Source organism: Barbus barbus (genome assembly GCF_936440315.1).
Source record: "Barbus barbus genome assembly, chromosome: 30".
NCBI classification, from domain to species: domain Eukaryota; kingdom Metazoa; phylum Chordata; class Actinopteri; order Cypriniformes; family Cyprinidae; genus Barbus; species Barbus barbus.
The window spans coordinates 17696546-17724542 of record NC_136758.1 but is presented as its reverse complement, the minus strand read 5'-3'; the positions used below and the strand labels follow the sequence as shown (position 1 = coordinate 17724542).

Sequence of the window (27997 nt, the reverse complement as noted above, 5' to 3'; positions counted from 1 at the left end):
GGTTTACGTTTTCAAGCCGTTTCTGGTTTATTGTGTAACGTTAGAAATGTCTCCATCCTCGGTTTGTTTGTGATGTCAGGCAGTCGCATTGCGCATGCGCACAGGAGGCCATGTTGTTGTAGTTCGGTGGGACTGGACCGTCATATTCCTCCGTTACTGTATGTCTCTGCGATCATCACCCCCCTCCCGTTTTTGACATCGGGGACACGTAAATAAAGCGGAGGGCGCAAACGGTGACTCGCACAATGAATTCAAGCTTGGATCTGTCGCGCAGAAACCCTCAGGAGGACTTTGAGCTGATCCAGAGGATCGGGAGCGGAACCTATGGAGATGTGTACAAGGTAAAGATCAACTGGGTCTCAGAACCTAGCAAGCTACCTACCTAGACTGCATTTTTTGGCATCATATACGCTTTTAGAATACTCAGAATGCGCCTATGGTGTCCAAAAATGCTGTCTAAGTAGACAGCTCACTAGGGATTAAGACACAGTCACTTAACTGACCGATGTTACCAGTGTACGCGGGAGACAACAGATGTGTATTTATGCTGGACCAGAGTGCATCTGTGTTTTGCTGCAATTTTGCCTCTCGGATATGGTGTAATATCCTGAAAGGGTGTAGAGATCTTTGTTTTCATAATGCACAGGGCCTAGCAGGTCTATTTCACCAGAGCAGTGCAGGGCTGTCAAACTCAAAAAGTCCTGCATCTCTTTATGTGGCATAAACAAAGGCAAGAATAGACCAATATGTTGCACAGAGGTTGTGCAGTGGCAGATGGTCACTACTGGGGGCTGTTGCAAGATGTGTAGGATCTAAGGGGGAGAGCAGTTGCAATCATGGTCTTAAGAAACATTAAATGTGTCCTACTTCCTTTGGTGACAGGAAGTGGATGAACTTTAAACTGCAAGTGTGTCTGTGTGAGTGTGTTTGCCCACATGTCCATCCTGTTTGTTCATAATTGTTCCCTCTTCCTGGGGTTTTACATTGTGCAGTTTTACTGTGCGTGGATGAGAGTGTGTTGGGTGAATGCCATGTAATTCACACACGTTCACTCAGTCAGAGCCTTGATGTAGGTGGAGAATTGAATGGGTTCATCTTGACATGTCTGAAATGTAGGACCTTAATAACTAAACCAACAAGCAAAATATTTTTCTGCCAACTCTACTGACAGTAGACCTGAAATTGGGCCTCAGCTCAACCCAGAGGTGTGAAAATATGATGTGGTTTCACAGATTCCCAGGCAGCGTTTGCCCAGGTTTACATTTATAGTAGTCAGTTATAAAATCTGGTTGTTTCTTGCAATAGAATTTTGATTGCTTACATATGTTCCTCCTGATTAGATTTATCAATTAGATACAGTGGTGTGAAAAAATGTTGGCCCCATTCCTGATTTTTACATTTTATTGCATGTTTGTCACACTTTAAAAATAAATGAAGGGAAAACAAAATCCAAACCCACATGGCCCTGTGTGAAAAAGTGCTTGCCCCCTAAACCTAATAACTAGTTGGGCCACCCTTAGCAGCAACAACTGCAATCAAGCGTTTGCGATAACTTGCAATGAGTCTGTTACAGCGCTGTGGAGGAATTTTGGCCCACTCATCTCGGCAGAATTGTTGTAATTCAGCCACATTGGAGGGTTTTCGAGCATGAACTGCCTTTTTAAGGTCATGCCACAGAATCTCAATAGGATTCAGGTCAGGACTTTGACTAGGCCACTCCAAAGTCTTCATTTTGTTTTTCTTCAGCCATTCAGAGGTGGATTTGCTGGTGTGTTTTGGATCATTGTCCTGCTGCAGAACCCAAGTTCACTTCAGCTTGAGGTCACGAACAGATGGCCGGACATTGTCCTTCAGGATATTTTGGTAGACAGCTGAATTCATGTTTCCATTTATCACAGGAAGTCTTCCAGGTCCAGAAGCAGCAAAACAGCCCCAGACCATCACACTACCACCACCATATTTTACTGTTGGTATGATGTTCTTTTTCTGAAATGCTGTGTTACTTTTATGCCAGATGTAATGGGACACACACCTTCAAAAAAGTTCAACTTTTGTCTCGTCAGTCTACAGAGTATTGTGGAGTATTGTACTTTTTCACACAGGGCCATGTGGGTTTGGATTTTGTTTTCCCTTCATTTAAAAACTGCATGTTGTGTTTACTTGTGTTACCTTTGATTAATATTTAAATTTGTTTGATGATCTGAAACATTAAAGTGTGACAAACATGCAATAAAATAAAAAATCAGGAAGGGGGTCAACACTTTTTCACACCACTGTATTTTAATAAAGTAGAAACAGCCCTGAGCTTATTTATTACAGGGCAGTGAAATGCCTCACTGCGATCAGAGAGGCACTGTGTGTGTGTGGATGTGAAAATTATTTGATGTTTTCCTTGTCCTACTTTTGACAGCCATCAGTGTGCTGTGAACATCAATACACACATTTCACCAGCTGCTTCTGTTCTGTATTACTTGGAATGCTGAATGGAATTCTATATAAAACTGAGATAAAGTGGTGGAAATCTCTCTCTTTCTCTTTGTCTCTGATGACATCATCCTCACTTCTGTTTGGCAGACAGATGTCTCTCAGTTCGGTCTTATAGATGAAGCCTTTGTGAGTGTGTTTGTGCTTTAACTTGTGAGAGAACATGCAAAATACTGTGTGTGTGTGTGTGTGTGTTTCTACAAAATCCTGTACAGCATACTACTGTTCAAAAGTTTGGAGTTAGTAAGATTTTTAAAAACATAATAATGGATAAAAAGCAAATCTTACTGACTTTTTATCTTACAATTTGTTTTTAAATTAGTGCATGTATATGCATGTAAAAGACATAATGCGTAATTAAAAGGTGCTGTATGTTAATTTATTATTTAATATTAAAACTGATAGATGGATATAACGATCAGGTTGTTTAATTTGGAAATATTTGGGCATCAGGTGATATCCTTGGCCATTTGGGCTCAAAACAGAAGTTGTTTATCTTTCTTTACTAGTCTATGACAGACTTGCCATTGTGGTCACACTTTATTTTAAGGTCCAATTCTTGCCATTAACAAAGCATTAACTAAGATTTTTTTGCCTCAGTAAACTCCTAATTTGCTGCTTATTAATAGTTAGTAAGGTGGTTGTTAAGTTTAGGTATTGGGTAGGATTAGGAATGTAGAATATGGTCATGCAGAATATGTGCTTTATAAGTATCAATAAACAGCTAATATGTTAATAATAGGCATACTAATAAGCAACTGAATTGGTCCCCTATACTAAAGTGTTACTGTTATTGTATACTGAACTATTTCTGTTCTCAAATAATTTTTGAGTCATATATTTACTGTCATTAAATTTTATTTTGTTTGTCAGCCACTGGCTCTGTAGATATTTGAAGCATTAGCCCACATTGGTCAACCAGTAGTTAAAATACTTCCTTCAAATACCAGCTTAACTGTATGTATGTTATATGTGGGTTAATTCTTTGAAAAAAAGTCTAAATAACATTCAGAATTGCTTTTTGTTTATTGCAGTCAATATTAACCAACTAGTGGTGTTCATTTAGGGTGAGACTGTCTATATATCCAAACCAGGGATGTTCATTTTAACCGTTAACCGACCGATAAGAATTTTGACCGATTAATACAATCAGTTAAACGGTTTAAAGTCTTTTTTTCCCCAGTAATTTATCAAAATATTTTAAAAGGGTTGCTGCATGTTTAAAATAAGCTACACTTAAAAAAAAAAGTGAGGAGAGGGAGAAAAAAAAAACCCATAAGTCGCATTTTATTATTTCATTCAGAAGTCGCGAATTAGCTAGGCTATTTTAGTTCCCCTCACTCCACAACAAATCCTTTCAATTAACAGTAGGCTATTTAGAAAAGAACAAGTATTAAAAATGTAAGAAAATATAGCTATATAAACGACAAAGCAAAACAAATTAATTTTAGGCTAAATCGAAACTAAAACCAATGTTGGGTCTCTCGTTCAACACAAAATGAAATGTTTGCATATTCGCGATGTATTTGAATGCCAAAATATTATTTACCTTTTTATGTAGGCCTGCTTCACTCAAGTTATATAATATTCATGTAAAACAAAATGTTTTGCATAACATCACGGCGGTACAGCGATAACGCTTAACGGCACAGATTTTACTACATATTTAAACTGAGCAGTGTTTTTTTCCCATATGTTTGTCTGATTGTTTTTTTTATTCTGATAATGAACAGGCTGCATTGTCAAGGTAGAATGCTTAACTATGTGCGCGCATGTGGCGCTGGAGCAATCACTTTATTTATTTAATTTCTTTTCCTTCTAACAGGGGAAGCAACTACTCCTTTTAGTCATGAAGATAATCGGAATTGTAAAAGGTTTACTTTTATTTGTGTACATTCACAATAAAAACAAATCTTTGCGCTTTTGTAAAATAAGCCAAAAAAAAATAGGATGCCGTCTGATTTTCTTTCACACCGCACAAATATGAACCAAAACTCTGCATAGGCTACTTGTTGCACAGTTTTTCTTTCGTTTTCTTCAATTATTATTTAAGTGAAAATATATTTCTCCTATAGGCCTATTTATTCGTTATAATATATAGCTTTATTATGTTTTTCTCCGCTCGCAGAAGCGCTGCGGGTGCGTGATGTGTTAGCTATGATGACCATGTGAATCCTCATGTTCTGTTGTTTGCTGCTTTTTGCGCATGTAAAATTAATCCCGGGAAAACAAATGTTAGTATTTTTAATGGGTCACAGACACTTATTCTTTCTAATTTAATTCAGTTCTAATTTAAAAGGATCTTAACGGTTAATAATCGGTTAACGAGCGTCGGTTATCGGTTAGGAAAAATAACCGAAATGAACATCCCTAATCCAAACAATGGTAGATAAACCTGTTTGATGTCTCTCAGCTTTAATGAGTTGTTGGAGCAGACAGATCTCTTATTGTGATTCAGATGTATATAACAAGTAAAATCATGTTATTGCACAACTTTTGGGCTTATGGACTCACAACTCTTATGCTTTCCGTTTCCAGGCTCGTAATGTCAACACTGGAGAACTGGCTGCTATCAAAGTCATCAAACTAGAGCCAGGTGAGCCTTCCTGCACACACTGTGCTGCTTAACCACCTTTAGATAGTGCCCTATCACTGTCAATCTATACTTGAATAGTTAAATATTACAACTGTGGTGTGTTCATGCATTGTAATGGTCAGACTGTGCATGCATTTTAAATACAGGCAACATGTTTCACACACTTTTTGCAGAATCACATTTTCCATCTTTGGGTCTGTTTGTACTTTACATATTTCATTACTGAATTCTTTTATCAATTGATTTTTGCAGGAGAGGACTTCGATGTAGTGCAGCAGGAGATTATTATGATGAAAGATTGTAAACACTCAAACATTGTTGCATATTTTGGCAGTTACCTCAGGTACATGTACACACATGCAGTCAAACACCAGCTCTGGCTTCATTTAATATGTTTTATAATGAAGTACAAGCTTTTGGTTGGATATTTCAGCTGTTTTTTTTTTAGCACCAGCTCACCGTTCAAAGGTTTGGAGTCACAGCACAGATTTTCTAAACTTACAAAAGATTTCTATTTCAAAGAATCCTGAAGATGCATTTCCACTGAAGTATTAGGCAGTAACTTTTTTCAACACGATTACTGTTTTGCTGTATTTTCTGTCAAATAAACGCAGTCTTGAATAACATAAGAGACTTCTTTCAAAAATATTTAAATATCTTACTGACCCCAATTTTTTGCACATTTGATTTCTCTCTTTTCAACTTTGATATTTTTACTACCTGTTGAAGTACATGCCACAACCCAATTTATACAAGCACCGCTTTTAAGCTGTTGTGCCCAGAATTGGTCTGACAAGACTTTATAATTGATGTCTTAATATCCCTGTTTCAGGAGGGATAAATTATGGATCAGCATGGAATACTGTGGTGGAGGCTCACTCCAGGATATTTACCATGGTAACTATTGTCACCAAAACAGTTTATTATGCATTCATCATGTTGAGATGTTCAGCAGTATCTCTCATGTACATGTATATCTATATCTATCAGTTACCGGGCCATTGTCAGAATCCCAAATTGCATATGTATGTCGGGAGACCCTGCAGGTATATACATACACATTTACTAATGTTTAAAAATACTGATATGTGACCGTTTCAATTGATTCAAGTGGTAATATGGGTTTTGGTGTTCATTTCAGGGTGTTTACTATCTCCATAACAAAGGCAAGATCCACAGAGATATAAAGGTACAGACTGGACACAATTAAATCTCACTTGAAAGAGGCCATTCCACACAGTGTTGACATAATTAGCACTCATGTCCCACTTGACTGATATTATGCAAAATATATATATTTTTTTCTCTCTCTGAAGTCTGACATAGATTAAGTGTTTTTTTTTTTCTTTTGGAAAATGCTATTCTTGACACTGTGGCTCTTCTCTTGCTCTATAGGGTGCTAACATACTGTTGACGGACAATGGCTATGCTAAGCTAGGTAAGAAAACAATTTGTGTGAACACCTTGGGAGTTTGCGTTTAATAAGAATTCCACTCTCACACTTGCTGTCTGTCTCTCTCCAGCTGATTTTGGCGTTTCAGCTCAGATATCAGCCACTTTAGCAAAAAGAAAGTCCTTCATTGGAACTCCGTATTGGTATGTCAGTCCTCCTTTGTTTCTTGTGTGGAAGGATTGTTTTAATAGTTTAATTCTAGTCATTGGGTTGTATTAATTTTTTTCTCTATATGTCTTTCTCTGCAGGATGGCACCTGAGGTGGCAGCAGTTGAACGGAAAGGTGGATACAATCAGCTGTGTGATATTTGGGCCGTAGGCATCACAGCCATTGAGCTGGCAGAGTTGGAGCCTCCAATGTTCGACTTGCACCCCATGAGGTGTGTGTCCTGTGCCTTGTACTGACTTAATGCCGCTACGTTCCATCATGAGTAGTTTGTTGCTGCACATTTCAGATTCTGCTAAATGAATTAACACAGGACACATATAACACAGGACACTGTCAGTATGTTGACAGTCTAGCTTTCTCCTGCTTTTCAACATTTGTTTTTTTGTCCATTCTGCTGTGTTTCCTCTTCTCAGAGCACTCTTCCTAATGACCAAGAGCAGTTTCCAACCACCTAAGCTGAAAGACAAAGTAAAGTGGTAAGTATTTGGGTAACACTTTACTTGAAGGGGTGTGCATAAGACTGACAGGACACCTTCATAATCATGTCATGACACATGTCATGAATATGAAGGTTTTATGCATGTTTATGACAACTGTCATTAAGTGTCAGTTGCTCAGTTATGTAATTTTTAATGCAAAAATTACATTATTTGACCTAACCCTACCCCTACCCTTACCCCTAACTCTAGCCCATAACAAAGACATCTCAATGTCATCTTTGCATTAAAAATGACATAACTGAGCAAATGACACTTAATGACAGTTGTCATAAACATGCATAAAAAACCTTAATATTCATGACATATGTCATGATTATGAAGGTGTCATGTCAGTCTTATGCACACCCTTTCAAGTAAAGTGTAACCAGTATTTGTAAATGTATATGATTGAAAGTACAGTTTATTCAAAAGTGTGGAGAAGGTAAGATTTTTGTAAATGTTTTTTTAAAGAGGTCTCTTACACATACCAAGGGTGCATTTATTTTTTTAAACATACAGTAAAAACAGTGATATTGTGTAATGTTATTGAAATTTAATATTTTAAAATATAATTAATTCCTCTGATGGCAAAGCTGAAGTTTCAGCAGCCATAATTTACTAATTCACATAATTGATCACATTTCTAACTTCACATTTAAAAACCTCCCAATTTCAATTGTAAGGCTGTAATTAGATCTGCAAATTTAGTTTTTATTTTAACTTTTTATTTTTAACTTTAACTTTTTTGTTTGTGGTAAAGAATATTTCCCAGAATATCACTTTATGATTGGAAAACACACTCATCTGTTTTGTTTTGACTCATGAAGGACAAATAATTTCCACCACTTTGTGAAAATGGCTTTGACCAAAAATCCCAAGAAGAGGCCAACGGCTGACAGATTACTGCAGGTAATATTCGTCCTTCCTTTAGAGAACATTTATGATTGGCTCCAGTTATCCACCATCATTCAGTAATGTTTCTTTGCATCACTTCTCTCTTTTTGCAGCACCCATTCGTTACCCAACCGCTTAGCCGGACTCTTGCCATTGAGCTACTGGACAAAGCCAACAACCCTGACCACAGTACACACAGTGATGCAGAGGAGGATGACATTGACCCAGAGGTAATGTTATATATCTGTCTCTTTCTTTACCTTTTAACCAGTGGGATACCATGTTAGGGCTTAACATTGAAGCTCTGATCTCTAATTGGTTGTTTCTTTAGATGTAGATCCTAAGAGAGGGCAGACAGTTGGCTCTGCCAGCTGCCAGGTACAAGTGTGTCCGGTTACCCATGCTGCAGTGTGCATATGCGATTGTGTGTGTGTATGTGAATGCATGAGATTATATTGGTTTTAAACACATAACGGCAGTGGCTTGCAGTGTTGTCCTGAGGAAAGATTAGGGACTTGTAACAGATGTATGTATGTACCGTATGTAACTAAGCCGTTTTAGCTTTCAAGTTTAAAAACTTTACTTGTGGTCTCTGTGTTTGCAGTCTCCCGTATCTGTTCCGCATCGAATCCGCTCAACTAGCAGGAGCTCACGAGATGGAAAGACTCTGTCTGAGATTAACTGTAAGTCATGTCTCAATTAGCCTTTGATTCACTGAACCAAAATAAGCACAACAATTCTCAGCCTACTTAAAAGCACAGAGAGAAATCTGAAATCTGTGTGTGTGTCCCTCTCCTAGTTGATAAGGTGAAGTTCGACCCACCTCTGAGAAAAGAAACCGAACTGCATCATGAGATGGTTTGTGACATTATGCCATTGATTTATTGCTATTTAGTGTCTTTGTTTGGATCTTGTCTGACTGCCTTTTTTATTCATGTAGGATCTACCATTAGAGCCCCAAAGCATTCTGGGAAATAGCAAGTGAGTGTGTGTTAAGTTTTACTTGTAAGTTTATCAAAATAAGGAATGAATGAATGAATAAGGAAAAGTCTTGACCTCATTAATCAACTAGTTATTTGATAGGTGAATAGGTCATTGGTCATCTGCCTGAATCCATTCCTAGTTTAAAATAACAAATTCTACTGAAACTCCTCGTCACCTGTACCATTTCCACACTCGTTTGACTCCTAGTGCCTGGTGCTGAGGCGAGGTGGAATACGCGTTTGAAAAGTCTCTTGTTTGATGTGGTCTTAAAGACATTCTGCATCTAAATAAATGCAATTCTTGTAAAGAAAAAAAAAAAGAGGCAGAACTTGTGAGTGGGGTGGCCAACCCTAGCTTCACCCCTGCATTAACTGTGTTTGTTTTTTATTTATTTTATATATATATATATATATATATATATATATATATATATATATATATATATATATAGAAGGTCTAAAATAGTTTTGTTGTTGGATGAATATTTTAGTGTCACAACAACTTGTTTGCGTATTTTGTTTATATGTGTAAAACAAGTTCTGTTTTATTCATTATTTTTGTAGGAGTCTATTAAAATCTGTTGCTGAGGAGCTCAATCAAAGGTACAGCCCCTCCTACTGTCTCTTTTGATTGGTCAGCCAAACCTCTATGCAGTCTCATCTCCTCTGCTTCGCACTGAGAAGCTCTTACTGCTGAGTGTGTGTGTGTGTTCTCTGCATTCTTCTCTGACTGCTGTACCTTCTTAGCCTCACCCTCTTCATCTCTCTCAGGGGTCATGTAACACATTTAGAGGATGAGGAGGAGGATGAAGGTGATGATATGCAGTAAGTGAGAGGAAGATGTAATGTGAGATGTGTACAATTCAAAAACACCTGTGATCATCCGTGACTCCCTGTCTGTTAGTGTCAACCGGATGTGAGACTGAAGGATGTGCCCGGTTTGTTTTGTAGTGTGTCTGGTTTGTAGTTGCTTGCTGGTGCACAGATGCATGATTGATTGTTATTGAAATGCACATCATCATTTTTTTAATTCATGTGCCCTCATAATCTTTATTCAAAAACATTAACCTCCCCTCACCCTCGCAACAACATAATGTGTGCTTTGGCGTGAAGGCTAGGCAATAAAGCCTCCTACAGCAACCTGACAATGATCCAATCAATTCCTGATGGGCAAAATCAAGTCCCGCCTTACATGTTTGCTAGTTTGATAAGCTGTTTCACTCGGATATACATCATAATAGGGGAGAAAAGATGATCACAATTTGCATTTCATACCAACTTTAATACAATTGCATATGCTACTACTTTTTTATAAAATCAGCATAGATTTTCCCATAGATTAACTTTGAAGGAGGAACCCGGGTTATATTTAGAGAGCAGAGTGTCATATAGGCTTAGGGCTGGGCTTTTTTGATTTGGAACAGTACGCAGTGCAATTTAGAACACCCTAGAAACCACATAGCATTAGCAACCACCCAGGACACCCTAGCATTATGCTAATGATATTTGCAGGGACAAGCACCAATCACATTTTCTTCAGAAATTTAAAAATATTGTCATAAAAATGTTGTGTATGTTGTAGTAATTTGATCCGACATTTGTTTTGGTTTGTTTAATAACCTGGTGATGAGCACAAGATATACAGTAACACTTTCATTTCCAGTCAGTTTGAAGCTTTGAAGTCCAAAGTCCAAACTGAGGACAATTGCAAATTGTGTTTCTCCTACTTGGTTTCCTGGAACTTCAAACTCTAAGAAGTTCACACAATATTCCCAAACTCTGCTCTGGATTGGGTTGATAATGTGTATGTGAGCGTATTTAGCACTCAGTTTGTGTGTCTTGTGTCCACATGACCATTCTTGCTTACTTTCTTTACTGTTTTTAACATTGCATATGAGGTCTCTTTCTTTATCTGATTGTATCCCTGTATGTGTTTCCACCTTTCAAAGAAACTGTGCTGTTGGTCCTTGCATCCTGGTTTCGTGTTACCACATCATGATTAGCAGTAAAATAAATCATTACAATGATGTTGTGTTTCTTTGTCTACAACAGTAACTCCACTTCAACCATGAGGCCTAAAGTTCCACCTCCTCTGCCACCCAAGGTAAAACTTACACATACTTTTCCTATGCAAAACATGCCTTCTGACATAATGTGTAAATCACACTCTCATCTCTCTTTTTCCCTTAATCACTTCCTAGCCGAAGCTTCTGTCTCCCAGTCAGAACAGTACCGCCTCAGAGGACAATACCGGAGAAGGGACCATTAAACGTTCCCCAGCTTCTGCAAGCTCCACCCCTCCTGTTCGGCCTGCTTCCTATGTGCCCCCCAGACCGCCACCTCCTCGCCTGCCTCTACACAGGCATAGTAGTCTAGGTAATAAAATGTCTGAGCGCGATCAGACAGAACCAGCAGGGGATGATGGGATTTATAGGTTCTGGGAATGGCTTCATGCTGAACAACAGGAAGAACAAAGTAAGCTAAGCACTGCCCACTTGAGCTTGCTCTCCTGTGATTGGTAGACAGCCCCGCAAGTCTTCCTCTGTTCCTTGTGCTTTGAATACTATTGGCATTAGTTCAGTCACACAACACAGGTAGCTGTAGCTTTATTATAGGATAGTTTAGAGCTTTGTAGATGGGTCTGTGTGATGTAGTAGTTAGATTGTGTTGTTTGACAACCCAATTCACATAATATTTTATGCAAATAAGGTAACGATCGTGCCCCAAAATGTAGCGCCGAATAGAGTTTGCACAGCATAATTCTTTTTCATTGCCTAGTTATAGAGGATGTAGTTATAGAGCAGACTACCTTAATCTGACATACATGGGTTGGTGGTTTTATAAACCAAGCTGGTGTTCAGTTGGTCTCCCAGGATAAAAAGTTGTCAAAACCATATGTGACCAGGCTGGAAGACCAGCCAACCAACTCTGAGTGGGGTAGTATTGCAAAATGGTATTTATTATCTTTTTTTTTTTTTTTTTGACCATAAACATGTTTATACTGTTTTATTTAGCAAATGAATCAGAAGTCCTGCAACTTATATATCCCTGAATTACTAGATTATTAATTACCTCCATAATAGCCGCATTAATAAAATAAAATAAAAAATGCACAAATTCTATTTACTGCTTGCTTTCTGCAAGTAGTATGAGTGCAAACATAATCAGGCAAATAGCATGTTTTTTTTTTAAATAGGGGCATCTATAAAGAACCTAATTTACATAGGTGTGTCTTTGTTTTTGTGGTTTCAGTTTTCAAAGGACAGATGATATAATGTGAGTTTTTATATGCAGGTAATGAAGTTTCTGTCCAGGAAAATGGAGAGAAAGAAAAACTGGCCTCTCTTCCCTCTCCTAATCTAACGGTATGGTTATTATGGTTGTTCTAAGCCCTAAAATGTAATTATTAAACATTGTCTGTGCTACAGACAGGAGGAGATGCAGTAAATGTGAAATATTTACTCTGAGTAATCTGATTTTACAATTATTGCCCTGTCATTACTATTACCAGATTAAATGGGAAGATGAAAATAGTTTGATTACTGAGTTGATCTGTTTGTCTTTTTGTAGCTTCCATTCAGTAATGGCCTCCCACCGACCCCTAAAGTACATGTGAGTTTTCTCTTTATCTCTCCATCTTTCTCTATTTTTCCTTCTTTTTCTCTTAAATACACACACACATTGAAAGATGTATCAGCACACCTGGATTAACACAAATGTCATAGCAACTAAATTTGGGCCATTCAAACTCAGCTCTGCTGCCACAATGTTGATCTTCTGATTGCTTGATTGGATCGCGGTGATCGCATGTTAATTCTAAGTGTAAACGCAGCCTTTGTTTCTGCTTTGCAGATGGGAGCTTGTTTCTCTAAAGTGTTTAACGGCTGTCCCCTAAAGATTCACTGTGCCTGTTCCTGGATAAACCCAAACACCAGGGGTAACAAACAGTTCATGTAGAGCTCATGCATTCTCAAATCACACTCTCCTAAATGACATAATTATAATAATTGTTTTTGCAGCTTTATGAGCTTCCCTTATGACTCTTTTTCAGATCAGTATCTGATTTTTGGTGCAGAGGAAGGAATTTACACCCTCAATCTGAATGAAATCCATGAGAGCACAATGGAACAGGTCAGGGCCTTTTTATTATGGCTTTCTTTAGGTTCAAAATTAAGAATAATTTAAGCAGGCTTGGCAGTATAGATATGAAAAATCATATTTTTTAAGCATTTCAAAATGCTAAATATAGAAGAATGTCAACAATATTTATCAAATGGATAATACAAATTTTAAATTTATTTTTATGTGTCATCAATAATTAAGTATTTGCTCTGAAAGGAAATGAATCAGATGAACCATCATTTGAATTTTATTTATCTTTTATTTCATCGAATCACATACAGCTGGTTCCACGGAGGTGCACATGGGTGTATGTAATGAACAACTGGCTGCTTTCAATATCAGGTGAGATAAACCCAATAAGAAAAAGATTTACCATGCATTTGAAGTATATTTTAATGTTTTAGCTTTACCATAATGCAATTCTATGCACATATTATGGGTGTTTTCCACAGGTAAAGCATCTCAGCTGTACTCTTACAACCTGACGATGCTTTTTGAACAAGCTCGACAAATGCAGAAGTTACCTGTTGCCATACCAACACACAAACTCCCAGACAAAATCATCCCACGGTATGATTCAGACTAATCTTTTTACTTTTTTGAAGTTTTACGTAGCTGTTTAGTCCGTTGTCATTTGTAATTTCAAATCATTTTTTTTATTTATTTTTTTACTGTAAATCCTATTAAATCATTTCATTTGCATTTTAGTGCTGTCATGTTAATGCCTTTCTTTCAGGAAGTTTACGGTGTTCAATAAAATACCAGATACGAGGGGTTGTCAGAAATGTTGTGTAGGTCAGTACAAATTTTGTGTTGAAATACCTACCAAATTGTATGATCAGAACACTGCATGGTTTTTAGGATTTGCACATAAAATAATACATTGTTTTTATTATAAATGCAGTAAAAAATAAAACATGCTTCTGTATGTGTATGTCTAGTGCGAAACCCATACTCCGATCATAAGTACTTATGTGGAGCTTTCCAGTCCAGCGTAATGCTGTTTGAATGGGTGGAAGCCATGCAGCGCTTCATGCTGATAAAGGTAAGTAATAGCATAGAGAAATCACAAAGTGCATCCATGCACAAGACTACAATCTTGTGTTTTTGTGTCTGTCCAGAGCATAGACCTCACCCTGCCGTGTCCATTAGAAGTCTTTGAGATGTTGGTGGTTCCTGAGCAGCATTATCCACTGGTTTGTGTGGCAGTCAGTAAAGGAAGCCATCCTGATCAGGTGGTCACGTTTGGCACTGTTGATCCCAATGCCGCCAACCCAGCGTTCACAGAGCCCGGTCAGCATCAGAGTTTCACTGTGTCTTAATCCAAAATTCAAAAAGAGTGTTGCTTATGGGACTTGTATGAACCCTTGTTGTGTGTTTCCAGAAACACCTCAAACATGTGTCATTCATGTGACTCAGCTGGAGAGAGATACCGTCCTAGTGTGTCTAGATCGTAAGTCATCTATTTTTATAATAATAAATCCTATAATAATATGATTGTTTATATTTAATATAATACTCTGCTAATATTAAATATTAGAACAGTTTAAATAATAATGATGTTCACTTTTATGTATATATTATTTAGAACAATTGATTATAATCATTATAATAGTATGATCAATTCTTCTAAATATAGATAATGTACATAAATACATACATATTACAAAAAGTTAAATTATAAAAATTATATTTTTTATTATCATTATTGTTAATAAGAATAAACAATAAATAATGCATATAATACAAATGAATTGTACTTAATATTCTTGTCGCATTTTATAAAACCACAGTTGATTTTTGCCTTAGTTATACCTATTTTTAGCTACAATATGATAAATCACATGTACATTAACCTGTCTCCTGATAAAGCTATAATGGTTTCTGAATTCACACAGGATCTTTTTCTGTTGGTATTTGTCAGTACCTGCAGCACAGATTCATGTTCAAACAAGCATCTGGACAGGCTTTTCCATTTTCTTTACCCAGCAGTTCCAGCTCTAGGAAGCCATTACTCATCATTTCTTTCTGTATTTTGCAGGGTGTATAAAGTTGGTGAATTTACAAGGCAGGTTAAAATCCAACAGAAAGCTGTCAACTGAACTCACGTTTAACTTCCAGATTGAGGCAATAGGTAAGAACTAAATAAATACAAGACCGAGGTGGGGATTTCATTGTGTGCTTTGGTTAATAATAATGTATTTGTCTTTTTCAAGTGTGTCTGCAGGACAGCGTTTTGGCGTTCTGGAAGCATGGAATGCAGGGAAGAAGCTTTAAAAACAGTGAGGTGTGTGGTGTGCCTTTGGTTTTCTAAATTCAACTAGTTTGGCTTTAGGAACCAGGTGATCAAAATAGATTATCATACAAAAGTGAAGTTTGATGGTTTAATGTTTCCATCGTGATGTACCACTGATCTAGATTATACATTCATAGCTCATAACATAGAGGTCACATTAGCCAAATTTTGTGGTCCATTGTCGACAGCTGATGGTAACTGATGCTCTCTGCTTTAGATTACTCAGGAGATCTCTGATAACTCGCGAACCTACAGGCTGCTGGGTGCGGACAGGTTAGAGCTCACCAGAACACACATTGTACTCCATGTTCAGCACAGTTTTTACAAACATTTTTCTCTCTTTCTCAGAGTGGTGGTGTTGGAAAGCAAACCGACAGAAGACCCTACAGCTCAAAGTAATCTGTACATCCTCGCGGGCCACGAAAACAGCTACTGACAACACACTGCCTTAACACACACTACATAATGCATGCTACAAAGTACATGTTCCTGAGACTTATAGACCTCATTTTCATTTATGAAGCTACTGAACAAAACACTACAGAAAAAAAAACATATTCAAAGACAGTTGAAATTAAACACTACAGATTTTAATATCAAATTTTTTGGTTTGGTATGATAGCCCCTGGTACCTCATATCGATACAAAATCGATACCTCAGTACAAGCAGATGTAGGTAGACCGTTTAATATGCGTGATAGATTCGCACAGCATGTAACGGCAAATAGAGTAATTTAAATTCATTTCCAGTTAATACATTATATCTTTTGGTATCATACAGGTTTAACATATTTTTTTGTACTGCCAAACTGCGTGAACTTGCTATAGATGCATTTCAGTGTCAGAGACCATCAGTTCTGTGCAACTGAGATAACTAATGTGAAAACACAACAGTCTAGCACAAAAGTTGTCTGAAAGAGGACACAAATAACATGGCTTATTATATCTGGCATGATATGCAGGTGTTTTACCATCTTGTTAGCTTAGTAGCTTAAGTACTGCCCTGTAAACAGCTCCTCTCTGTCATGCTAATAACAGTTCACACGGAACGCATTCTTGCATTTAAAAATATTCAAATATTCAAAAACATGCTCTGTGTGAACCAACTGTAAGTCTAACAAACTCAGCTGTATTTTCTTCTGCTTCTCTTTCTCTACATTTCCCTCTTTTGGCATCCGCTTTTATCATAAGGGTACAGTCGTATTAGTAAAATTTCTATGAAATATTGCGGGTAAACAAAGTCCATTGTCATGTGTAGTTACTGAAGTTACTTTCAAACCAAGCAATTTTCTGTTGGTCAGGACAGCAAATTAATTTGACTAGTTTTAACCCGATGTGAAATCTTTGTGCGAAAATCTTTCACCCTAATGAGAAATTTGCTAAATAACTGTTAATGTTACTGCACTTTAAGGCTTCAGTAAGTTTTATGTGTCATTAGATCCGTATTTCCTTATTAACAGCACAATAACAGACAGTGGAACCTTAGTGCAGGTATTTCTGTTGTTTTGTAAATTACGAATGTTAATGATCTTATAGGCCATTCACACAGAATGCATTTTTGCATTTAAAAAATGTGCGACCCAGGGCAGTGGAATGGGGGGAAAAAAGCAAGGTCTAGAGACAATTTTTTTTTTTTTTAAATCAACCTTTTTTTTTAACTTGGGAACCACATTTTTTTGAACTGCATGTCATTTGCAAGACACTACGAGAGGTGCAAGAGCAAAGGTCAAGTCAGTTTAGACATACAAAACATTGAAAAATACAAAAACATGTTCTCTGTGAACAGAAAAAAATCCAATGCAGTGAAGCTAAATATTTTTGATTATTAGTTGCAAAATACAACAGTCATTTTGTTGGATTGTTTAAATATACACTTAGGGGGCGCCATGCTATCAAGACATTATTCTGCAACTCATGTTTCTCAAACTGAGGTAAAGTCCTGAAGGATTTTTAGTTACCACATCCAGTGGATTAAGCATTGAATGATGAAATGAATAACAGCCTAAATAAATAGTTTAATCAAATTATAATCATTCATGAATAATGCTAATTCATTCATACTGTAGTGATATATCTGTAACTCCTCATTTCCAGTTATTAAAACAAGTACTGTGGCTGTATCACGATATAGTGCTATCAGATGGCAATATCGTGGTTCTGAATGATTACCCTAGTCACATACCATGGTATATACATGGTACTCAAAGTACTTCAAACAATACCATGGTATTACCGTTGTCGAATGTCCAAGAAATCATGAAAATCCCGCAAGAAGACTGTTTGTGCTGCCCGATACTGTAACAACATCTGGAGCCACTTAATTGGAATGGAGTGATTTTTTGAGTTTTTATATTTCATTATTTATGCAGGAAGGCCAAGTGTCATGTTTTGGTTCATTACCAAGCACTGTTATTGAAGGTTTGCACAAGACGTTTGCTCACGTGTGCTTTTCTCTGCGTGCTGTGTGTGTGTTAATGGATGAGTGCGCACTTACAGGCTGTGATGCCAATTGTAAGAGTTTAACAGATAAAGAAATCCTATTTATCAGGCTCGCTGAAAACCGAATAGAGATAACATAACGTCTTAAGAATGCAGTATGTGTAAATATGAAATGGGAAGTCAGAAAAAGAGCTCTTACTGGAATGTAGCTGTCTGTGAAACTTTCTAGCATTTTCATCAGTTCGAATCACATATTTGAATACTGTTCTTTTTGTGTCAAAATAGCAAAATTTAGCATGTCGTGTCTACCTCTAACATGCATTTAAAAACTCTACATTAAACCCCTACTGCAAGTAAAGTATCTCCCGAGCAGCATTTTTAAACCCTGGGCTTGTCACATGATCTATGATCTGGATTTGTGTCTGAGCCTAATCTCCAGTAACATTTACTCTATATGTTTGAAAGAATCATAATTGTGTTATTGGATGCTTTGAGTACAGAGCGTGTCAAACTACTCCATGTTCACTACAGCAGCGTTTTCTTGTGTGATGTGATGCACATGTCTTGTATATAGTGTAAAATAATTTGAGTTTTACAGACTGTATAAAGCCAATATTTTGTTTCAAATGTGAAACTCTTTTATGAGATTTAACACATTAAACCAAGGTGAAAAAAAATCAAATACTGAATGAATCTGAATGGTGTTGTTATTTTTGTCATATATACACACACACACATTTACAAGCAAAACTAAATGTTTCCTTAAAATAAGATTTGCTATTATTGCTTTATTTTAATTGTTACCATTTACATTTGCATTCAAATATATTTTACATTTTTATTTGTAAAGTATAAAGCATGTATTTATTCATAAGTAATTAACATTATACAATTGATCAGATATAGTTTTGCATCCTGTCAGAGCGGCCCAGCATAAACAGAACAAAAGATGGATTAGTGTGCCTTTTTGTTTATATGTGCAAGTATATATTTGTATAAACAATGCAAGAACCAAAGGTTCTCAAAATTATATTACTAATTAATTTATCATGCAAAATGTTCGAAAGCATGAAACTCTCGACATTCAAGAGATATTTAGAGAGCAAACACTGAAGACCACGCATTTGTGCATTCCCTGAAGCAAAACCAGTTGAGAACCACTTTAAACAGCAGTTCCTCTGTCAATGTCTGCTGTGTGAGGGGCTTTGGTGGACTCCAGCTCTCCGCTGCTTTGACACTCAGCTTTCACTGTTGTCTTCTCCTTTCCATCACCACTAGACCTGATACACACACACACACACACACACACACAAAGTGTATCACAGCTTTAAATGTGAGGACATTTTGTTTGTGCAAAGTAGCCGTGTGTCTCCTCTTATTAACTCACTTCTTCCTAAAGAGCTTTTTGAAGGAGTTCCTAAATCCTTTTCCTTCTTTCCTACTGCGTTCACTCAAGGGGGTGTGGTCATAATCATCAGACACACCCCTCAATTTGAGATCCTCCCACACCAGGCTTTTAGGGTCCTGAGGAACAAGCACAATGAGCTTTCACACACACACACACACTCACATTTAAATAAATGCATACTAAAACAATTAGCTTTTAATTTTCAACTTTTAGGGACAATTCTAAGGTTTTGTGGGTGATTGCCAAAGTGTTGCTATGCAATTGTTTTGTGTTTGCTAGGGTGTTGTGGATAGTTGTCAGGGCTATACAATACTATGTTTGTAAAGGGGTGGAAAACTTCTGGTAAATGTTTAGAAACCTTCCAAAAAGTTTTAAAATGTTCAGTTTCCAAATAAGCCTTCCAAAAGGATTAAAGTTTTTACTGGAAATTTACTGGAATTTAAATTTTGCAAACTTTGAACATTTTTTTTTTTTTACTTTGCAACCCTATGCAATGCAGTTGCTAAGGTGCTAATAACCACTAATAATCTGTTTATATTTGTGTGTGTAAATGTGCATGAGTGTGTACCTTTTGATGTATTAGTTGTGGCTGATCCTCTGTGTCAGTGTGTGTCTCATATCTGTGCTTTGGGCTGGTGGGTCTCAGTCTTGATTTGCCTCTTGACTGGCGCTCCAGCCTCGGGTGGGCGGGGGTTTTCGTCTGGTGGGCGTGGCTATCAATGCTGTCCATCTGCAGACCATTCAGTGATTTGCTCTTTCTCTGCACTGCCTGTAGAGGGCGTGGTCTTACAATATCTGCTGAGTCAGGTGACACACAGGCTCTGTTGGACCTATAAACCACACCCCCAGCGCTTCGCCCCCTACTGTGGGACTGTCGAGGTGGACTATGAGAAGGACTACAATGCACAAAGGCAATATCAATGCTAGAGTCAGAGGAATGAGACGGGCTTGAGCAGTGAGAGCCTCCGGCTCCGTAGGGAAAGAGCGCACCCAGAGCATCAGAGAGGACAGATCCCGTTCCCTCCGTCTCTGGAATGCTGTGCAGAGGAACTGAGATGGCTTTGTGGCGAGACTCCGAGTCGGACAGAAAGGAGACAGGAGACGGGATTTCTAGGTCGTAGTGATAGGGTGCTGCTTCATAGTCAGGGTAGCGTTTGTTACGTCGAGAGGGATCGCTTAAAATAAAAAAAGACAGAGAAAATGTATAAGGGTATTTTTTCAATTCTGGGCACTTCTTTTGGAAGAAACATTCAAGTCTCTAATGCTTAACCAGGTTGTATTTATTTGATCATTTTAGAATAACTGTTTTTGATTTTAAACATATTTTAAAATGTAATTTATTCCTGTGATGGCAAAATAGAATTTTCAGCAGCTATTACTCCAGTCTTCAGTGTCACATGATTCTTCAGAAATCATTCTAATATGTTGGTTTGATGCTGAAGAAACTTTTATTATTGCTACTATTGAAAACTGATTAATATTTTTCTGGAAACGCTTAATACATTTTCAAAATTCTTTGATGAATAGAAAGTTCAAAAGAATAGCATTTATTTGAGATTGAAATCACTTGTAACATTATAAAAGTACTTGGTGTCTAATTAATGCATCCTTGCTGAATAAATGCATTTTTTTACTTTTGCATGGTGGTGTGTATCTCAAATTTAATCTCAAACACACTATTCAATAAATAGACTATTTAGTAGGAAAGTTTGTCAGTGTGTTGGAAATAACAAAACAAATGTGGAACATGCGATAAATATAATATATATATTTTTTACTTATATAAGTAATATTTCTATGATGGATGACTGGGGAAAGGGTAAAAAATAAAATCCATAAAGGGCATAATGAAGGCATGGTTGAAATGACATCATAGTGCCTGAAGTAGAAACACTGATAAATTCACAGAGAGCTCATTTTGTGATATATTTGGTTGGTGTATCTATCTACTCACTTTTGTGCGCTGATGTTGCTGTAATTTTTCTCATAGTCGACTTTATACAGCTGTCTCACTGTAGACCTGACATTAAAAACAAGAGCCAGTAAAACTTACAACACAAAAACACACATATTTGTTCATTTGAACTTACCTGCTAAGCTCTTTTCGGGTGTGTGAGGGCCGCTCCTGCTGGTGTGTGCACAGGTTGTGTGTGTGTTCTCGCAAGGCATGACTGTGTGTAAGGAGCTCCTGGTTGTGCTGTAGCAGATGGCTATACTGGGTCATGAAAGATCGGAGTTGTTGCACAGACACCAGTAACAGGTAATAGTCTGGATGCTCTGACTCTGTCTGCTGTAGAAGACTCTGTAAAACACAGAAACATACAAATTAATACTTACATGCATTTTATGTAGCAATGCTTGACAAAGGTGATACCATCACAAGTATCAAACATGCACAACTAATAAACATGCCTAAAATGCTGTTAGTATGACAATAAAGATGTGTTTGACTACCTGGAGGAGCGTATGGTATTCTGGTATACGTTGGACAGGCTGTAGAAGCAGAGAATGCAGAGATGGACGTGTCTCATCCCCTGGGATGTCACTCTGGATTTGAACACATACAACAAATTAGAAAGCTGTTATGTGGATTCATCTCAAATTTATCAAAGGTAACCTAAAGTTGTGTTTTATGTGACAACTAAATGAGCTGGGTTTATTCAAAAATTTGATTTCAATATTATATTATTATGATAATAATAATATTAACAAAAATTACAAATATTAAATTAATATTATTTATTAATATGGTGAAAATGAAATAGAAATGTCATTCATAGAAACATAATGTACCATCTCTATAATTTCTCTGGCATAACACTATCTATATGCCTCAAATATCAGCATATTAAACAAAATTAAGTTTTTTAATCTAGCATTTATTAAATATAAAATGTGTGTGTGTATGTATACCTCCAGTAAGCTGACTGATTTTGAAGTGGAGAACAGACTAACAACTGTCAAACATTCTGGCAGGTCCTGTAGGTACGATACGTAATGATCCAGAAAATCACTCTGCAGAACACGCATTTGAGATTACATAGTGTACTTTAGGACATGGTAGGATAGTAATTTTAGATCATTTTCGCTCTATAATATTTTACTTCTTTACTGGTGAGCCTAAGAAATACATCTCCCATGATTCCTTGCCAGTGGCTCTTAAGAACTCTCTCCTGGAGGAGGTGAAGGAGTTCCAGATGCTGCTGAATCAAGAAGCGCAGAGAGGGAGGGAAAGGCCTGAGAGAAAGAAAAGTGAATAAAAACAGCATCATGCGCCTCAAAACACTATTTTACAATACATTTTCTTCCTTAAAATGTATAATTACTCAAATCTACAAGAGATGAGAAAGAAAAGAGTAACAAAATCTGCTTTATAATATGTCTGTTCTACAGCAGACTATTAAAATTCACAGTCTCTGTTTAACACTGAATTTCTGACAGGGAGAACTGAATTAATGTTGTTGCCTGTGTGATGATCTGCGCTATTGAAGGGGCCAATATTCAACATTGGGACAATGCTACATAAGTGTGAATGTGATCCATAGTTACCGTTTGTCTTTGAGGTTGATGTTTTCTGAGCCATTAAAACTGATGTTGGCCTTTAACAGGAGTGAGAGATACGACACATACGCTCTCTCAGACTCCAACAGCTCCAGTGCTGCAGTTTGCCTCGGAGCTGAAAAAAGGCATGATTTTAAAACTGTCATTCATTTTTCAGTTCTTTTCACTTTCTTTTCACAAATTATTATGACAAATGAAAAATAAAAGCATTTTCACTTTTATTCTGCTGCATATCACTCACTTATAGTTGAGTTGTTTTGTTCTTTCAAATCTCGGCTGTTTTTTCTCTCCCTCCACACTGGAGACTTCTTTTGACCGTCATGCTCAGGATAAGAGTCTAACCGCAAAAACACAACCTATTGTCATCTAATACACTACCACACTATCATTTCCAACTAGCTAGATACACATTTGTGTTTATAGTACAAAACATAATTTCATCCATCTCTAAATTGTAGTACTCACTCTGATTGGCTGACAGGCTGCTTATGTAATGCTGAATGAGACCGAGTTCCGTTTGGCTGTTTAGAGAGGCGTGGCCATCCACTGACCCCTCCCCCCTTGAGTCTTTCCTGCCAATAATACCACATTTAAATATTTTGATTTTCAAAAGAATTACATGCAGACTGAAACCCAAGCGTGTTAGATTGCATGTAATGTTTAATACACTGTACCTTAAATTGTAAAATAATTTTTTTAGAAAAAGCAATTTTAGTAGCCATAGTGTATCACCTGTGTTGTGTGCTCTGCATGAGGTCCAGGTCCATCTGCAGGTCTTTTTGGTTACTCCTAACCTCAGAGAGTTGTGTTAGAGCTGTGCTTATGTCTTCCTGCACACAATACAAAAAGGAGAATACACAATATCATCAAAATATAAGCAACATTTCGAAATGATGATGCAGAAAAATACATTAAGTATAATAAAAAAAAAACTGAATTCTAGAAAATAACTGCAATATTACATTTTAATTTAAATTTTAATATTATTTATGTTTTTTTAAATAAGTCTCTTATGCTCACCTATAAAACCAGTGATACTGTGAAATATTGTTACAATTTCAAATATATTTTAAAATGTAATTTATTGCCATGATGGCAAAGCTGAATTTTCATTCCTCCAGTCTCCAGTGTGATCCTTCAGAAATCATACTAATATGCTGATTTGGTGCTCAAGAAATGTTTCTTATTATTATCAATGTTGAAAACATTTGTGGAAACTGTATCTTTTTTCACGATTCTTTGATGAATAGAAAATTCAAAAGTAATTTCTGATCAGTTTAATGTATCCTGAATAAAAGTATTAATTTCTTTTATTTGTGTATATTATTGAAATTATATTGCTTATCCACTCATTTTATATCACATAATATAACTGTTAGAACCTGTAATGTGTTAAGTGTGTTTCTGAGAGACAGGATCTTTTCATTAGTTTCTTGTTGATAGGTGGAGACTTTCTCCTGCAGTCGACTGTAGGTTTGCCGTAGGGTGGCAAAATCTTCCACCACACTTCCAACTCCTGATTTTAGCTCCACCCACATTGCCTGCAACTAAAACAACAAGTCAGAGGTCACCAATAATCAATAAGAGACAAACCCAGACAGAGAGATGAAGGTTAAACAGGAGGACAGGAGCTTCAGGTCAGTCTCAATAGCATTAGGGAGGGTCAAGCTAAATGTGGCCTGAGATCTGTCACACTCTTCCTATTAGCAATTCATTGTCTCAATGACTTTTATTTTCTTAACAGCAGTAATCTGTGCGGGTGTGTGTGATTACAATTAGAGATTAATGAAACAGTACACTTAAAACAGAAAACCTATTTTGTCGCAAACACACACACATACACCAAAGCATACAAAATCATGAGAAAGGTATCACAAACTGGAAGTGAGTAAGAGAGAGGGCTGTTTAGATTACCTGAAGGCCTATGGCATCTATGTCATTAGCTGTACCTGCAAAAATATCATTTCATGCAGAAACACAGACTTTATCACACAAAAGTTGACAGAAACATGCACCTAAAAGAAAGAAAACTTTCCAAAAGTCATCCATTGAAGTATTCATTTAAAGTAGACTTCACTGTTAATGACCAATTAATCATATAAATAAAAAAGCATTATGGAAGATCTAAGAATTTCTGAAAATCAAAGATGGTTTACCCTCTGTTTTGCCGTTCTCCATGATCCGATGGTCTTCCAGGTCCAAATCCAGGACTGTTGTATCAGAACCTCTGTGGCTTGGATCCTTTCTATTAGAGTTTCTTTGCTCTAAATTACTAATTTTACAAACCAATGAAAGGTCACACTTCTATGTTTTGATATGGTTAGAAATGACAGGAGAGCTCTCTGATTCTGTGACTTTGTCTTTCTATCACTTGTCTCTCTCTCTCTCTCATCTGTCCCACCTCTCTCTTCCCCTCCTCTTTGAAACATGTGAGTCTGATGAAGTCAAGGACAAAAAGAAGCCTTGTTTTACATTAAGTGGATGGATGAAGGAAGAGAGAGAGAAAGATAGAGACGTCTCTTAGCATTTTTATGGTTCAGAATCAGACGATTAAATTTCCTCTTCAACCTTTAAGACCAATTTTCCATTTTACAATGAACTCTGTATGAGCTCTGGAAAGGATCCACTAGGCATATGAACAGAAACACCCACAAAATTATTGTCATAAACTCAAAAGTGAACATTGAGTCATACCCAATTTAATTGAGAAATAACAATGAAACAAATAAAACACCCTCAAGATGTTATTCAGTTTCAAATGGAATCACGCACTGGAGCTTCAGGTTCATTTAAAGCAGATTTAGAAGTGAACTGAAGGGAGGTAGATGATCTCTTGATCCACAGTAAACACGTTCTCACTCCAGAGGACAGGAAATTGAGCTTTACGGCCTTACACAACTCCTGACTTCTCACCGCAGTCATGAGCTCTGCTGCTGTGCGTGCTCGTGTATTTTGGAGATGCGCTCCACCAATGACTGAACCGTACACAGAGAATCACATTCCTCTCACCCTTTGCACTAAAACAAAGTAGTGATTCTTTCTGAAGTGCAGTGTGTGGGAACGTGTTCTTGATGTTCAGTGGATGCTGCTGGAACTGAAGATATTTCATTGGATCTCATCAATGCCTCAGGGCTGCTAACTGTGCTAATGCATCACTGTGTATCTAAGATCTCTTTCAATGGTTTCACGGGTGGTTATTCTTTCAACTTCAAATCGACTCAGATGCTTGCTTAATAATCTTGATAAAATAGTCATATTGTACTATCACTATTTAAAAATTCAGAGCTTCAGAATATCTTTTCAAGTTCAGTTTGGTCTAGTGATTGGATACGTAACAATAGAGCATTCATCTAATAATGAATAAGGACAGAAAATGTTTTTCTGTATGCATTTAAATGGTGTGTGTTTGTGTGCATGTCACATGTTGACTTTGAGCTTCAGTCCCAGTGCGGCTTTATTATGGAACATCCCACTCCACACAAGTCCTTGTGAATCTGTGAACTCCCCTTCACCTTCAAATCTGCAAAAAAACAAATGTATGTTCTGACAATTAAGCCTTCCTTATGACAATATTGCCAAATCCTGCTTTGCACATGTTTGCAGGACTGATTATACTGTATCACCTGTTATTGTTAAAAGTTCCTGTGTATTCTGTCCCATCAGGAAACCGGTAAGTTCCTTTGCCATGATACATGTTGTCTCTGAACAGGCCGCTGTAAAACGCCCCTGAAGGGTGTGTGAGAGTTCCTCTGCCATTCATCTACAGGCCACATAAACAACCAAGACATAATTACTAAAAGCATATTAAGAGAAGTAATATATTTATCCAAGGTAGTTGTCACATGCCTGAATTTACATTTCATCTAATTTGTTGCATAATGCACTCAAAAGTGAGATAAAAGCATGAATAATTCAGTGTTATGATATAGCCTATGAAAGGAGATCAGATGAGTGGCTGACCTTGACAGCTTTAGTGCACATGTGACTAAAGTTTGACTTAAATATTGTTATTATTATTATTATTTAAAAAAAAATCCCACACACACTTTATCATTGTCCCATTCTCCAGTGTATGTAACTCCAGAGGCTGATGTCTGTATGCCAGACCCTTTCCTTATCAGCACACCACCTGAAGTACGACAGCATTCGCCCTCTAAACACAAACACACAAGTACACACCTGTTTAATGGGCTTGAATAAAATAGAAAATAACATTCACAGACACGTTTAAAGCTGTCAGCTAACTCACCATATTTGTCTCCATTTGGAAAAATGTAAGAGATTTTAAGAGTTGTAGTCTCTGCAACAAAGAGCAAAACGTAAGTTTAAGTTGCTCAACAAGTATTTATATTTAGAATGTAACTTATATTATAAATTATATAAATAATTGTTATGAACATATTTACCAGACATGATGCTGTATTTATGAAAACACTTTACAACACATCATTCAGGATGGTTGCTATAGAATCTCCATAGCAACGACGCAACAACTCTGCTTCGTCTGATTTAGTTTTTGAGTCATGTGCTGTCTGCACTGCCATCTGGTGAAGGTTTGCCGACCCGGAAGTTATGTGTGTGTGGCGAGGCAGCTGTGCGTTAACGTGAGTAAAGGGGAGCAGTTGGGGGTTCGGTGCCTTGCTCAAGGGTCTCACCTTAGTCGTGGTATTGAGGGTGGAGAGAGTGTTGGTTATTCACTTCCCCACCTACAATCCCTGCCGGTGTTGTGCCGAAAAAAGTATCCTGCCAAATTATGCACCCCCTAGTATTGGTAGGTTTAGGAGTAGGTGTGGGGGAGGGGTTAGGATTAGGGGTGTGTGTGTGTGTGTGTGTGTGTGAGAGAGAGAGAGAGAGTGAGTGAGAGAGAGAGAGAGAGAGAGTGGGATACGTTGTTATCCCACTCTTTCACCAAGGAACTTGTATGTTCTCAAACTGTGTGGACACATGGATACACATGGTTTGACAAGATAAGCTGTTCTTCCTGTAGCACTGATCTAGGCCTCTTACATTATGGACATTGCAGTTTATTGCAGAGATGTGGCTCTGGCCACATCTGCACTCCTCATGCCTTCCTGCAACAGGACTATAGCAGGTGATCAGGGACCCTGGGCAT

General features: G+C 37.2%; 3 protein-coding genes across 7 annotated transcripts; 1 reads left to right on the top strand and 2 right to left on the bottom strand.

The window, feature by feature from the left end:
* Positions 1-92: 92 nt before the first annotated feature.
* LOC306850173 (mitogen-activated protein kinase kinase kinase kinase 3-like) lies at positions 93-18606 on the top strand. Of its 4 annotated transcripts, XM_079385658.1 has the most exons (33): positions 99-341; positions 5023-5080; positions 5333-5423; positions 5913-5977; positions 6071-6126; positions 6222-6269; positions 6476-6518; positions 6604-6676; positions 6782-6913; positions 7116-7178; positions 8009-8090; positions 8189-8305; positions 8680-8758; positions 8875-8933; positions 9016-9056; positions 9623-9661; positions 9830-9883; positions 11111-11162; positions 11260-11434; positions 12353-12423; positions 12629-12670; positions 12911-12995; positions 13110-13189; positions 13462-13522; positions 13633-13750; positions 13917-13975; positions 14122-14225; positions 14302-14473; positions 14565-14633; positions 15222-15314; positions 15397-15467; positions 15694-15749; positions 15825-18584. In XM_079385658.1, exons 1-33 carry the CDS (start codon positions 246-248, stop codon positions 15910-15912), a joined length of 2592 nt encoding a protein of 863 aa, XP_079241784.1. In that variant the 5' UTR covers positions 99-245; the 3' UTR covers positions 15913-18584. The 4 variants fall into 4 exon arrangements, with proteins under 4 accessions (XP_079241785.1, XP_079241784.1, XP_079241783.1 ...); XM_079385659.1 differs by lacking the exon at positions 9830-9883 and having other exon boundaries at positions 93-341; positions 15825-18606; XM_079385656.1 differs by having other exon boundaries at positions 173-341; positions 15694-18578.
* LOC306850174 (uncharacterized protein) lies at positions 18521-25278 on the bottom strand. 2 transcript variants are annotated; one of them, XM_079385661.1, is made up of 15 exons: positions 25041-25268; positions 24799-24833; positions 24267-24431; positions 23617-23714; positions 23350-23456; positions 23126-23221; positions 22873-22999; positions 22428-22560; positions 22237-22338; positions 21778-21870; positions 21414-21625; positions 21278-21343; positions 19892-20498; positions 19303-19439; positions 18521-19195 (listed from the first exon to the last, which is right to left on the bottom strand). In XM_079385661.1, the coding sequence occupies exons 1-15, from the start codon at positions 25060-25062 to the stop codon at positions 19078-19080; spliced, it is 2118 nt and encodes a 705-aa protein (XP_079241787.1). In that variant the 5' UTR covers positions 25063-25268; the 3' UTR covers positions 18521-19077. The 2 variants fall into 2 exon arrangements, with proteins under 2 accessions (XP_079241787.1, XP_079241786.1); XM_079385660.1 differs by having other exon boundaries at positions 18676-19195; positions 19303-19460; positions 25041-25278.
* Positions 25279-25393: 115 nt separating this feature from the next.
* On the bottom strand, positions 25394-27673 carry morn2 (MORN repeat containing 2). Its single transcript, XM_079385348.1, has 5 exons — positions 27291-27673; positions 27134-27184; positions 26931-27037; positions 26508-26644; positions 25394-26404 (listed from the first exon to the last, which is right to left on the bottom strand). Exons 1-5 carry the CDS (start codon positions 27295-27297, stop codon positions 26302-26304), a joined length of 405 nt encoding a protein of 134 aa, XP_079241474.1. The 5' UTR covers positions 27298-27673; the 3' UTR covers positions 25394-26301.
* Between the last annotated feature and the right edge of the window lie 324 nt (positions 27674-27997).

What these genes read in the sequence shown, in the direction of transcription:
- morn2 (XM_079385348.1), bottom strand. An exon ending in GAGAATGGGACAATGATAAA is followed by an intron (nt 26,645 to 26,930) that starts GTGTGTGTGGGA and finishes TGTGGCCTGTAG; the next exon opens with ATGAATGGCAGAGGAACTCT. An exon ending in GGAACTTTTAACAATAACAG is followed by an intron (nt 26,405 to 26,507) that starts GTGATACAGTAT and finishes GTTTTTTTGCAG; the next exon opens with ATTTGAAGGTGAAGGGGAGT.
- LOC306850174 (XM_079385660.1), bottom strand. Translation starts at nt 25,062, where the DNA reads ATGGAGAACGGCAAAACAGAGG. An exon ending in TTAGGCTCACCAGTAAAGAA is followed by an intron (nt 22,339 to 22,427) that starts GTAAAATATTAT and finishes CGTGTTCTGCAG; the next exon opens with AGTGATTTTCTGGATCATTA. An exon ending in CACAACTAATACATCAAAAG is followed by an intron (nt 19,461 to 19,891) that starts GTACACACTCAT and finishes TGTGTGTGAAAG; the next exon opens with CTCATTGTGCTTGTTCCTCA.
- LOC306850173 (XM_079385656.1), top strand. Translation starts at nt 246, where the DNA reads ATGAATTCAAGCTTGGATCTGTCGCGCAGAAACCCTCAGGAGGACTTT. An exon ending in TATTTTGGCAGTTACCTCAG is followed by an intron (nt 5,424 to 5,912) that starts GTACATGTACAC and finishes TCCCTGTTTCAG; the next exon opens with GAGGGATAAATTATGGATCA. An exon ending in CTTCCAGATTGAGGCAATAG is followed by an intron (nt 15,315 to 15,396) that starts GTAAGAACTAAA and finishes GTCTTTTTCAAG; the next exon opens with TGTGTCTGCAGGACAGCGTT.